Source organism: Tachypleus tridentatus, chromosome 6, assembly GCF_004210375.1.
Source record: "Tachypleus tridentatus isolate NWPU-2018 chromosome 6, ASM421037v1, whole genome shotgun sequence".
Classification (NCBI taxonomy): Eukaryota; Metazoa; Arthropoda; class Merostomata; order Xiphosura; family Limulidae; genus Tachypleus; species Tachypleus tridentatus.
Window position 1 is genome coordinate 122,609,880 of NC_134830.1, and position 13,673 is coordinate 122,623,552.

A 13,673-nucleotide genomic window follows, 5' to 3' on the forward strand; every position below is an offset into this window, starting at 1 on the left:
GATTTGGTTGTAGTTTATAAAGTGTTGGTTTCAAAACACTGGTAAGGACCAGTGGTCCTGAGCTCATATAAGCTTCTTTTAATTATTGTACAAGGAAATTTATTGTTACCTAGTTGCATCATAAGCCTTGTTTCATATTGTTTGAGTTATATGTATAATAATTACATTAATTAGTCTTATAACTGGAACTATTCAATGACAAACTTATATCAAATGATATAGCATTCAATAAAACTATTTTGTTAAAATATTTTTCATTAGTTTCTTTAATACTTCACCACCTAATTTGATATTGTAAATAAATGTATAGATTTCTGTACTTACAGTATAACCGTATGTTATTTTTGGTAGTAATTGTTTTTGGAAATAAGCTCTTTTTTCCTATTTTTTCAAGATTAGAACAAATCCTGTCAAGAAAATGTACATGAAATTCCAGATTTTTTTTTCTACTGGAACACAACATATTCCATTTATTTTTTACTTGTTTTTAACTTATTTAATCACATGATTTTCCATGGTGGCATGTCATAGTTTGATAGTTAAGAAAGTAATGAAAAAGATTAATGATTAAACTAAGATGTTCTTCACTTAGAAGTAATAATCATGTGTCTACAGATAAAGTAATTTCTGTATATGTAGATATGGACAAATGACAGCTGGTAGTTTCTCTTACATCGGGCCACAGGGTATTGTTCATGGAACTACAGTAGGTTACTTTTAGAGTGACTGTCTTCAGTTTTTGCTCTTTATTTGAAAGTATTATATTTTAAAAAATGTTAGTATTTCTTAGGCCTTATTGACTACAGTTATTTTGTTCAGAATTCATCTTATCAGTTATCTTAATAAAGCTACCTTATTTGATGACTTGGAACCCACGTTTTAGAAATAAAATTGCTACATTATGTTATATCAACTAAATTCACTTGTTGATATTTAATGTTACAGGTTTGGACTACTCTTTAACATTATTTATTTAGTTAACAATGCAGAAGTAACAATACATTCATGGCTCTGAGTATCCAGTGTGTATATTTAGATTCTGTTGGTACAATTAGAATTCCGACTTCCCAATTTTTTTTATTTGTTTCTACAAGAGGTGAAATTAGTGATAGGCAGAGTAAACTGTGTGTGTTAATTGTCATCTTCTCATTTGACATACTAATAATTAAGTGGAAAGTTGAATTAATATTTTTCATAAAATAATATGAATTGATTATATGTATTGTGACGACAAACAACAAAATATTATGATAAAATTGTAATTTTTGAGATAAGTGTTTACAATGGTACACTAAATTAGTAGTTTATTGTAAAATTTGATAAATAAATTTTTAATGAAAAAGTTTAAGAAAATAACAATTATTTGCCATGAAAAGAGAACTAAGGCATTATTTAATCAGAAGAACAAAGTGTCAATAACGTGGAAAGACAAAAGTTAAGAATTTCTTTGAACAACTTGTAATGTTGAAATGTTAATTTTAAAATAGCTGACTATTTTGAATGCTGGCCGGAAATATCTTGGGCTTAATGATCTAAGAGGCAAGGTAATTACAACAATTATGTATTCTTTAAAATCTTTATAAATGATTGTGAAACTTTTTTAATTCATAATGTAAGTCATTGAGAAAGTGGAAACAGTAGAATCAGTGTTTCAGAATGTTTATGAACATTCTAATTTAATCTCAAGTTTATCAGTTTTATCTTATTGAATTTTAAAACAAGATAAACATTAATTGGCATAATGATGGCAGAACTTGCTCAGTTTTTTAAGACATATTTGTAAAATAAAATATAAAACTTGTAGAAAAATCTATGCACACAGTGTAGTAATATTTGGTGTGAAATATCAGTGTTCCCAATACTCAGTTTCTAGATAGAAAGGTACTGGATACCTGTTGATGGATGGGTAGAGGATGTTGGACTTTGAAAAGATACAATATTAAATATTATTGAAGCTATTACATGGGTTGAGTAAAGTAGCTCACTTTGTTATTCAAATATGAATTTTAATGTAACAAGGGCAGATGGTACCTTATTGTGTTTACAGTATTTAAATTAAAAAAATATCCAAAAGAGATTTCTAATCTGATATATAAAGAGACCCAGTAGAAATTAAGCCTTGGTTAATTCTAATATCTACAAATTCTGCCATGTGATTGATCTGACTGAACCTTACATTTGTGGATACTGCCAAATGAAATAATGATAAAACAGGTGAGTACGCACAGTTCAGGTATTTATCCTGTAAGAGGTTAAGTATGACAAGGTGAATTATTTCTTTTGGTATTTAAATTTCTTCAAGGTGTAAATAGAAAACAGAAAAATTACATCAGTCTTAAGTATTTCGAATTAATCATGTAAAACATTACGTAAATAACCACAGAATAATTGTTACACTTTAGGTGTTCCTTTCATCAGGTCTTGGTGGAATGAGTGGAGCCCAGGCCAAAGCTGCTGTTATTTGTGGGTGTATTGGAGTCATAGCTGAGGTATGCATCAAGTAGCTTTTATTGTAGATCAAAACAACTTCAGGTACATATCTCTAAAGCATATATTATTTGTGACTGTATAGTAGTGCTGGTTGAGGTAAATATTTGTGTGGTCAATCATCTTTCATTGTATAAAGGTGACAACTACTGGTAGATCAAAGGTTTTGAATTAAGGGGTGTTCACAACTTGAAATGTCAAAGGTCTAATGGCTTTTGTTATTACCTACTGTCAGTGCAAGGAAAATGTTAAGGAGTACAATATCAGTAGGACCAAAAATATTGTCGATGCACCAAAAGCTCAAATGAAAACAGATGCTAGAAGGGTATCCAAAAAAATTTAACATTTTGGCTTGAAATGATGAATTGTGGTGAATTATCACTTCTTAAGAAGCTAGTGTTTAGTTAAGTTAGCCCTAAATGATTATTGATAGTTTTGAATCACTTTATAATCCAGGCAATTTGGTTCTGAAACGTTTTTGTGCATGTATGACAGTGTTAAAAAGCTACTATTGTGATAGTGATTCAGTATTATTGTTTTTTATTTTATTTACAAGATATTAAAATTATACTGTAACCATAACTTGACCTTGTTAAAGCCTGTAATGCAAACTAAGTGATGAAGATTAACTATACTAACCTACTTATTGTACCTGTAATGTGGTTTCTTGTGCCACAGTTGGACTCATTGGCTCCTGTCAATCACATTTGAGTTACTAACAAGTCCCAGATTTAGAAAATCGTATGAGTATTTTTGTAATCGGTAAGGTTTAGAGATAGCCCATACCCATCATTTCAATCCCTACTTCTGTTACCAATAAGTAAGGTAAGCATGTTTGTGGTTGATATTACTTTTAATTTGAAAAAGTGTATTAATAATATTATTGTAAGTAACATTATTCTACTTATAACGTTTCTCTCATGTGTCACTGGTTTTTCATTATTTTTTCCACACATAAAATTATTCTTCTAGCATACTATGATGGGATAGCAGTAAGTTTAGAAACTTCAATCATTAAATTCTCAGGTTCAATTTTCTGTACACAAATGGGCAAATCCTTCTAGGAACCTCTCCTTGTCTTCTTTTGTTAACATTCCCCACCCCCACAAATAACATTATCCATTTGGTGGCATTTCTATGACACTTTATTTAAAGTTTTTAATAGTGAATTTTATCACTGATTAACAATGTAGTGAATTACATAATTTGTGAACATAATAGAATGTTTTAAATCTTAGGTGAACCATGAAGCTCTTGAAAAACGATATAAGCAAGGCTGGGTTGTTGAAGTTGAGGATAAAATTGATAGATTAATTCAGAGGATTCGGTAACTATTTAATAAATTTGTCCACATTCTTCTTTTCTTTTATCTTTTCAAAAAAGAAATATTAAGATACTCATTAATGTATTCCCTATTAGATCTTTCAAACAATTTCTAATTAATTAAAAATATATAAGTTACAAATAATTTTTTTTGAAACAAGCAATTAAAGAATTTTACCTTTCAGCTGACTTAAAAATGATTTTGTATATATTGACTCAAGTTATGCTATTTTTATATTTTGGAAAGTAACTGGTTTCATGCTAAGAAACATAAAATAAATTTACTCTGACATAAGAAAATCAGACCACTGTTCCAAGTGCTACAAGCTGGGTTAAGTGAAATGTTTGTACAACATGCGACAATACATTTGTAACATGTGCTTCTAAAACAAAGTTTATATTGCCTGCTTGATACCTGTTTGTTATCCATTTGTTACATGTGCTTCTAAAACAAAGTTTATATTGCCTGCTTGATACCTGTTTGTTATCAGTTTTCACAACACTTAACAACCAACCTGTACCACACACTACACTACTTAACAACCAAGCTGTACCACACTTAACACTACTTTACAACTAAGTTATGCCAGACACAACACTTAACAATCAAGTGGTACCACACACAACACCACTTAACAACTAAGTTATACCAGACCCAACACTACTTAACAACCAAGCTGTACCACACATAACCCTGTATCACATTGTACAGTATTTGGTTTCTGCTATTAATTAATTTACACCATTTTCCATATACACTTGTTATTGTGTGATAAAGAAAATATTTCTATGAAACTATTTTCCATTAAGGTAAAGAGTTATTACTGTAATTTTTCTTTAATTTATTGTGTGTAAACATTCAGTGCTAACTGAAGTCCTTGATTAAGTACTGTGAGCTGGAGTTGAGTTCATTATGTATGATAGTAAGATATGTTTTAATTTTTGAGTTATAATCTAGTATGTAATTCCTGTATGGTAATAATAAAACAAGTGAGAGAATGACATGCTTGATACAGGTACCTCACCCCCTTACTTTCATGTGTGTGTCTGCTTACAATGTTTGTTAGTTCTACCCCTATGATCCATCTGACAATGGAACTCATATTTCAAATTTTAAAAGAATATCAGAAAAATATTTTTCTATAATGAAAGAGATTACACAGTAGTTTTGAATATATTCAATTTATTACTGTCTTGTAGATTGGCACGCCAGAACAAAGAAATAGTCAGTATCGGCTACCATGGTAACATTGTGGACATATGGTAAGTGAAGTTGATATTGTAATGATCTAATGTCAATTTGGAATAAATTATATCTGTTGTGAGCAGAGAATAGCATTGATTATCATGGTAATGTGGATGTGTTATAAGTGGTCCACAGTTTGAGATGGTTACAAATGTCCAAAATATGAAATTATTTGCATTGGTTACTTTGGTAATTGTAAGTATTAGTTACTTTGGTAAAATTTTGGGTTTCATTACATCTGACTGAAAAAGTGTAAACCTTAGGTTACTTGTTAAAAGTTCCATTAATGTGTTTCTTGGTAATCACAAAGCTAAATAATGGGCTGTCTGTGATCTGCCTGACATGGGTACTGAAGACTAATTTTTAGTGATGTAAACCTTCTGGGTTACTGTTGAGACAGTTGTGGACTCATGGAAACTGAAAACTTATTTTTAGTAGTGTGAGTCATCATGGTTACATGTGAGACAGTTGCAAACTCATTACATGGGTACTGAAAACTCATTTTTAGTGTTGTAAGTTTTCAGAATTACTGGTAAGACAGTTGGTGACTCAAATCCATTAGTTTTAACAGACACTTATGAAATTCAAACAGTGTAGTCCCTGGGTGATAATCTTTCTACCAGTATCTTGTAACTCACATAAATAGTTTTACAAAGTTAGCAGTTAGTGTTTTGAACTTTCAACTTCCCTTCAATGGACGTTGAGAAAGATGCTTAAATATCATAAAGAAAAAATTGGAGGAGAATAAATTTTCGTAGAGGATTTCAATAAAGTTGTGTATTATATCATAACCTCCTTTCATGTTTCAACTGACAGGGAGAGAATGGTGCAAGAGTTTGAAACCAATGGTGAAAGGTTGGTAGATTTAGGTTCAGACCAGACATCTTGCCACAACCCCTTCAATGGGGGATACTACCCTGTTCAGGTGTGTAAAACATCTTCCTTTTTATTAAACTATATAATGAAGATTTTGAATATATCTTCAGTGTGTATAATGAATATTTTCTGTATATATCTAATGTGTATATCACCTGAAAAGCAAGCCCTGAAAAGTAGGTTTTGTGGTTTTAGATGTATAATACTTTACTGAAGAGGGTGAATATTATATATGTGGATGGATGATACATATAGGATTACTCATATGATGTTTTTATATATTATGTTGAGAAAATACTATATCATGTAATTTAAACTGTGATTATTCCTGTACTGTTAATATTGCATCCATACAGTACCTGGTTAATTGATATGTTGTTTGTGAATTATCTTTCTTTTCAAATAAAACCAATGTATAAGGTTTGATATATAGCTTAGAATTTATATATGAGTAAGGTGTTAAATAAACACAAAGGAACTGTGAGAAAAAAATCCTTTGTGTTTAACTCATGAAGGTGTAAAAAACACTTAATCTATTTCAGACATGTATTTAATGTGTTTTTATTACAATTTCCATAGTTGACCTTTCAGGAAGCCCAGCAGCTTATGCATGATGACCCATTTCAATTCAAAACTTTAGTTGAAGAAAGGTAACATAAGTGTTGATATATCACTATGAAGATGTTTGTTTGTTTGGAATTAAGCACAAAGCTACACAATGGGCTATTTGTGCTCTGCCCACCACGATTATCAAAACCTAGTTTCTAGTGGTATAAGTTTGAAAACATACTGTAATTGTTAAAAATTATTTGATGTATAATTCCTTTTTAAAAAATTGTAGTAATGATATTGGGACAATATACTGGAAACATTTTTTCAGTTTTTTTTTTTTATATTACAAAATACAGATTGTAGAACACCAAAAAGACTACGTGTTAGTATTGTTAATACTAACAATAAAGAAAACACTGGATCAGTCATTTTTACACATACATCATTTAGGTATAACCTATTACTTGTAGATGGTGTTAAATTTGATAAACAAATCAAAAACAAAAGTAATGAATTCTTGTGCATAAATATCACTTTAAGCCTCATTGTGTGGCATTGATTAATTTTAAAAAATACTGCCCATTAACACAGCAATAGTAAAGCTGCATTAAAACCAGAAAACAAATTTTAATTCAACAGTTAATTAAAGAACAATAATTAACTGTTTAGAGTTCTTAGGACAATTTTAAATTCACAAGAAATGAACTTAGTATGGAAGCCCTTGCAACTTTTTCATGATTTTAATGAGAGCAATATTAACAGTATTACTGTTAACCCTGGTGGGTATATCTGTCATACTTAGTAACCAAGAAGAATTAAAGTACTATTTTAAATGTACCAACTCCATCCACCCAAGTATAAAATTAACAATTTATGTGGAACATTTGAAAATTAGAAAATTAAATAACTTTAAAACATGTCTAATGTACAAAAGTATGGAACAAACATACACAATAACAGAAATCACTCTGTAATCAAGATAAATCCAAAGATAGGTGCATTATAAGGCTTATAATACCTGTGTTCAGTTTCAAAGATAAATGAATTACCAACTTGTTTTAAAGTTTATGTAGTTACTAAAACAAGACAAAAAATAATGCTCAAAAACAACATATAAAAATAACCAAATCTTAGAAATTATTTCAAACTTAGGAAACAGGAAAATAACTTATAAGAATATGAAACAAACTCTATGGAAATACATTATGAACACTGAAACAAAACATAGTTAATACGAAAACCTAGACTAAAAATAAATAACATACTAAACAAATCTTAAAATCAGGAAGATGGTAGAAAAAGAGGTATCTTTCTAGTTATAAGTGAAAATTGTAAACAGACTTGTATGCAGTTGAAACTATAAGACATCCAACAACACAACTTAATGAATATATAAGAAAAGCATCATATATGAACAAACACATAATATACTTAAGTGTATAAAAAATTATGAAAACAAGTATACTGGGTAAAGAACAAAATTTATACTAAGGAAATTTAAGGAAACATTAATAATAATAATAATAGTTAACCTAACATAAATATCTGTAATGTACATCTCCTTTTCCTTTATTAAATACCATTTATTACATTACTTCTGTTTAAACAATTTAGAAATTAATGTAAGTTTTCTTTTCTTTTGTCAATTAAAGAAACTTTGCTCAAGAAATGAAGCATCTTAGTTAAGGTTGTCAAGGAGATGGTAAATTTTTCTTCCTGATAGCTTGTTAAAGCTTAATCTGTCATGAAACCAATATTACTTCATTGCTTAGTGCTCAGTTTGACAACATTTCTTAGTGTTCAGTTTACTAAGCTGTTGACATCCATTGCATTTTTTAATACTTTGGTTAACAACATCTTGTAATATTGAGATGGTTTTGCCATCGACATCTGTCACATATTTTAATACTTAGTTTGACATTATCCCCTGTTATCACAAAGATAACTGTCGTTCAAACTGTTGCTTTATAAGTATGAGGAAACTGAATGAATGGATTTATGATCTTCATGTAATATTTGCATGTCTTTTCTAACATCAAGTATTAATTAATTATTACTTTCTGAGAACATATGCCTAGATACTTGACATCATTCAGTACTAAAAACATTCATATTTTTTCAAATTCTCAATTAATATTTCTTTTTTTTTGAAACTTTACTGCATGGTTTAATAATACTAACTTTATTATTGTTGATCAGAGTGTGTGATAAGTACTTATAAAGGATAAGAAAGCCAAACTTGCTTCAGTTTGCACCACATGTTCTAGACAGGTGACCCACATGAGATATAGACATCCATTACAATACTGCTGTAGTCTTAGAAACAATCATCCAAAAAGGAGGTGAGGTCAAACAGTTACTAAAATGTATTACTGCCAACATCTTGTTGTCAAGTCTAAAAGAATTAGCTCAATTCTCTCAGTATATTTGTCTGTCATGTTTATGTTATGTAGACAGGTTATCTCTCATGTTTGTAAGTATTGCTGTCATAAAATGTTCAAATTTTTAAAACGTTATTTTTAACCGTTTGTAATATCTACAGTATGAGAAGACATGTTGAAGCTGTTAACAAGATGTCTGCAGCTGGCATGTTTTTCTTTGATTATGGGAATGCATTTCTCTTGGAAGCAGATAGAGCAGGTCAGTAATGCTCATTATTCATTTATTATTCATTTCTGTATTAAACATGGCTAAAAATTCCAAATTTAATTTTATGAAATGTGTATCATGTTTTATAAAACTAACAACTCAGCTTGAAGATGAATTATTTTTTCACTCATATCTTCTATTTAATTTCATATTGGTATTTCTCTTTTCATTGATCACAATATTTGAGCTGAGAGTTTTTATATAATGTGATGGATTTGTACTTAAATATGATAAGAAAGTCAAGTCTTACTTTACTTTCTAAATAGTTACATTTAAGTTTCTTCTTACAAACTTAATTTACTTCTTGTATTGGGTTAGCCACTCAAATTTTCTTTCTCCTATTGAGGCTTCTCTCTCCATAGATTGTGATCCTGTCATGTATTCCTTCTTTGTAGATTGCACTCCTATTGGGTCTTCTTTTGTCAAATACTGCAGCTCTATCAGGTCTTCTTTCTCCATGTATTACACTTCTGTCAGGTCATCTTTCTCCATATATTACAGTCTGGTACGTCATTTCCCTTGTATTCAAGTCCATCCCTATATTCATTACTGCATTACTCTTCTCACTGCACACCATTCTTCTGTTAAGCACATGTCCAAACCAACTCAGTCTTGCTTTTTTTTTAATAGATGTCATTCTCAGAGATATTTCCAGCATCTGCTTTAACATTCTCATCTTAGTTCTTTCTAAAATATCACTTTCTACTTTGATAAAGCAAAACTGGCATCACTACTGTTTCGCAAGTTTTGCTTTTAAGCATTGGAGGTATTTTCTTCTCGACGATTACCTCTGCAACTACCCTTGATTTATTTTATTCCATCTAGTTACTTTGGATTCTTGTTCCTCACTAATGTTAAAGCCTAAATTTCATTCATGTCCTTAAATAGGAAAATAAACCAGTTTTTAGTTTCTCTTACCCACTGCAGAGAACCTATATTTATAAAGGATTTGAATAATATGTAACACTAATACTAATGATATTTCTGAACTATTTAGCAGACAAACTGTTTAATGTAATATGAAGCTACATCTGTCATTTGACTTATCACTTGCCACTAAGATATATCAGTTTTCGGGAATTCTATCCTTTATTAATAACTCTTGATTACTGATAATCTCCATCATTAATAAAAAAACAAACTTAAGACTTACATATACAACAGTTAATCTTAATTTCTGTAGCAATAATTTTAGTTTAACCTTTCAGCCTCTTCAAACCAGTATTTTATATTAATTATCAGTATTAATTAATAAAAGTTATACAACTGTGAAAATTATCAGGGGCTGATGTGAAACATCCTAATGACAAAAGTGGAATGAAGTTTTGGTATCCATCATATGTGCAAGACATCATGGGGTAAGCTTTCTTTAAATTATTGCTTTTTATAATATAAGAAAATGGTATATTGAGACATGATACTTGAATAAAGAAACAGTGCATACTGACATATCATGGAATTAAGAAAATAAGGGACACTGACACATTGTAATAATGAAAATGGTATGCTTAAACTCAATGTTATAAGAAAAAAATTTAAAAAAGCTGAATAGTCTCAACATTAAACCAAATTCTCAATGGCCATGGTACTTGAAGTACTTTAAGTTAGGATTAAAGTACATTAATCTATTAGAACTTTGTTTCCCTTTTGATTAGCTTTATTTTTGTGCACCAACAATACAAAGTGTGGGGCACTTGTACACATGATTATATTTTTATTTCTCATGAGGACCCTTACCAGCCTACCTTAAAATTGAAATTATTTTAGGCAGTATTAGATTAAATTAATCTGTGAGACCTTTAGCATGGTAAAATACATCAATAAGAAGAGTTTGACCTTATGAACCAAAAACTATAATTAGATCTCATATTTGTTAACACTTAATGGAGCTATGAGCTAAAAGTTTGTACTTGAGAAAAACAAAAAACATTCAGAGCAATTTTATTCTCAGCCCCAGTTACAAAGGAAAACATTAAGGTGACACTGTTATAACATGATACTTTTTGTTACACATTTTTTGTTGATAAAGAAAAGTTTTTTTGTAATGTATAATTATTCTTTTTCAAATCTCAGATTATAAATCATGCTTAGTTATTTTGTTTTAAAAAAATATATACTTTAAGATTTTTTACATAATTTACTTAATGTGACATTTCATTAAGAACTTTACTTGAGAACAATAAAAAGTTAAATTTCTATACTGTTATAGGTTTCTGAAAATTATTTTATATTAATACTATACTTTTGAGTAAATTTGGTTTAAATAAAACAATAATAGCTATAGATAGTAATTTTGGTAAATAAAAATAACATGGTCAAAGATTTAACTTAAAGTTTAGTAGTGTAAATTGTATTACAGCGTTAATATAGGCTTACTACATGTAATGGTAATTTAGGCTTAGGTATATTTTTACTTACTGGTAAATCTTAAAACAAGACAAATACATTGTTTTATTTAACAAATATAATCTAAAAACGTAGTTTATTGTGCCTTGATGTTTCAAGAATTAACTTGTTTACTTGAACTTAGATCCATTAGTTTATACTAATTACTATATACTATATATTACTATATACTAATTACTAATATACTACTTATAGATATAAGTAGGTTATAATATAAAGTGCTGTGCAAAAGCATTAGAACAAGAGAATATTTTGTTATTTATTTCAATTCATGGGGCCAATTCTTCCATGCCATTACAGAATGTAAATTTCAACATTGTAATAATGTTTCACTGGTTCTTGTTGACAAGTGTATGAGCCATGGTGAGAATACTTGTCATTCATTGGAATTCTCATATACTTGTACCAAGGGCATGTCATAATCATTCTGCTTCAATGAACATACTGATCAAATTTAGGGTTTGAAATAACTGTTATGGTACCCATGCAGTGTCTTAACTATATAGCAAGGAGCTAGCATATGACACTGGTATATGCCAAAAGAAATCAATTTAATAACACTCCACAAATAACCCTTAATAAAAAGAATGTTTAACTATATATTTTGTTGTCATGCTACAGCCTAAAAAGTATAGAGAATTGTTAGTAGAGCAGAAAGTTTATGTTGGTCTCCCAATATTGTCAAGAGACTGAAATTTGCCAAAAAGTACAAAAACTGGACTACAGATAACTGGAAAAAGTGTGTTATGGATAGATGAATCCAAGTATGAAATATCTGGTTCAAAGCACAAGCTATATGTCTAGAAGAAGAAAGGTGAAAGATACTTAACTCAATGTAGAGCACCTACCATGAAGCATGGGGAAGGGAATATAATGGTGTGGGGGTGTTTCTCTACTGATACAACAGGAGATATTTGCAAAAATATATGGAATAATGTATCAGCAAAAGTGCCATTAGATACTGATTTCTCATGGTATAGTCAGTGGTTTGTATATTATTGGTAAAGAAATCTTCTATTAAGAAGATAATGACCACAAACACTCATCTAACCTATTCAGAAATTACTTAGCTAAGAAAGAAGGTGCTGGAGTCATTCAACTGATACAACAACCCCCACAGAACCCCAACATCAAATCAGTTATGACACATTTGGAATTTGATAGATTGACAAATCAAACATTACTTCCAAGGAAACTTTAAACTTTATGAAAGTGTACTGAGAGATATTTGGAGTATAATCCCAAAGGACACTGAAATTAAATATGCTGTAACAATGCCTGGAAAACTTTCTGTTGTTATCAAAGGAAAAGGGAGACACATCAAATATTAATTCTTTGTTGAACTTCTGTTGTACTAAATATGAAGATTAATAAAATTTTGATGTTTAACCTGTGATTTACCTTTTACTGTTCTTTGAAACGAGCATAAAGTCTAATTTTTGACTTTGTCCTACATTTTTACACAGTACGGTAAATCAGACTAAATACATTTTATTATTAATGTTACATGTATTTTCAGTTCTATGAAATTATTAAGTACTTTATAATAAAAAATAAACTTTATTACTTTAGTGTGGAGATAAAATACTGTAATATATATGATTCTCAGACATAGGATTAACAGTGTTAACAATAGGCTACTGGTATTTATTGTTGGGTACTTATTTTAGGCTACAAATACAATGTTGAGCATAGTGTTGGAATTAAGTGCTGACAGTTTGTTAGGGGTAATGGGTGCAATAAATGGTGTTTATTTGGGAGCCAAGTACTGGCATGTACATCTAAGGAAGCTAGTAATGAAGATGTGCAATATTTTTCAAGAGTTTGTACATTGGAGGAGAATGTAGAGGCTATCCTAATTGAAATAGAGGCAGTAGATAAACTATAGATTGTGGAAAGTGGCAGCAGAACTTTAAATGAAGCTTAAGCTTTTACATACAAGGAATACATCAGCTAATAATTACTTTCACAAAGTTAGAATAAGTACTATTAGAGTAAAAACTAGTGAATTTAGTTATAATGACCCTATTCTGTTGAACAAGTTCTAGCCCTTGATTTTGACAGTTGAGGAACTAATGGAGGGAAGTAAAACAAAAGGTCAGAGAAGGATGTGGATGATAAGAAGGTTATATGT

The 13,673-nt window shown here is 29.7% G+C and overlaps 2 protein-coding genes across 7 annotated transcripts in view; one reads left to right on the forward strand and one right to left on the reverse strand.

Moving 5' to 3' along the window:
- LOC143253497 (urocanate hydratase-like) overlaps positions 1-13,673 on the forward strand; it is a 46,876-nt gene that overhangs the window by 18,836 nt on the left and 14,367 nt on the right. For all 6 annotated transcript variants that reach the window (XM_076507490.1, XM_076507487.1, XM_076507489.1 and 3 more), the window contains 9 exons: positions 640-706; positions 1,488-1,544; positions 2,403-2,489; positions 3,726-3,814; positions 5,011-5,073; positions 5,873-5,981; positions 6,512-6,582; positions 9,027-9,124; positions 10,416-10,491. In XM_076507490.1, coding sequence (XP_076363605.1) covers positions 640-706; positions 1,488-1,544; positions 2,403-2,489; positions 3,726-3,814; positions 5,011-5,073; positions 5,873-5,981; positions 6,512-6,582; positions 9,027-9,124; positions 10,416-10,491 — 717 coding nt within the window. The remainder of the gene's footprint in view (positions 1-639; positions 707-1,487; positions 1,545-2,402; positions 2,490-3,725; positions 3,815-5,010; positions 5,074-5,872; positions 5,982-6,511; positions 6,583-9,026; positions 9,125-10,415; positions 10,492-13,673) is intronic.
- MED20 (Mediator complex subunit 20) overlaps positions 3,721-13,673 on the reverse strand; it is a 34,674-nt gene continuing 24,721 nt past the window's right edge. Inside the window, exon 5 of the mRNA XM_076507496.1 lies at positions 3,721-3,857. The gene's annotated coding sequence lies outside the window, so the exon portion shown is untranslated. The remainder of the gene's footprint in view (positions 3,858-13,673) is intronic.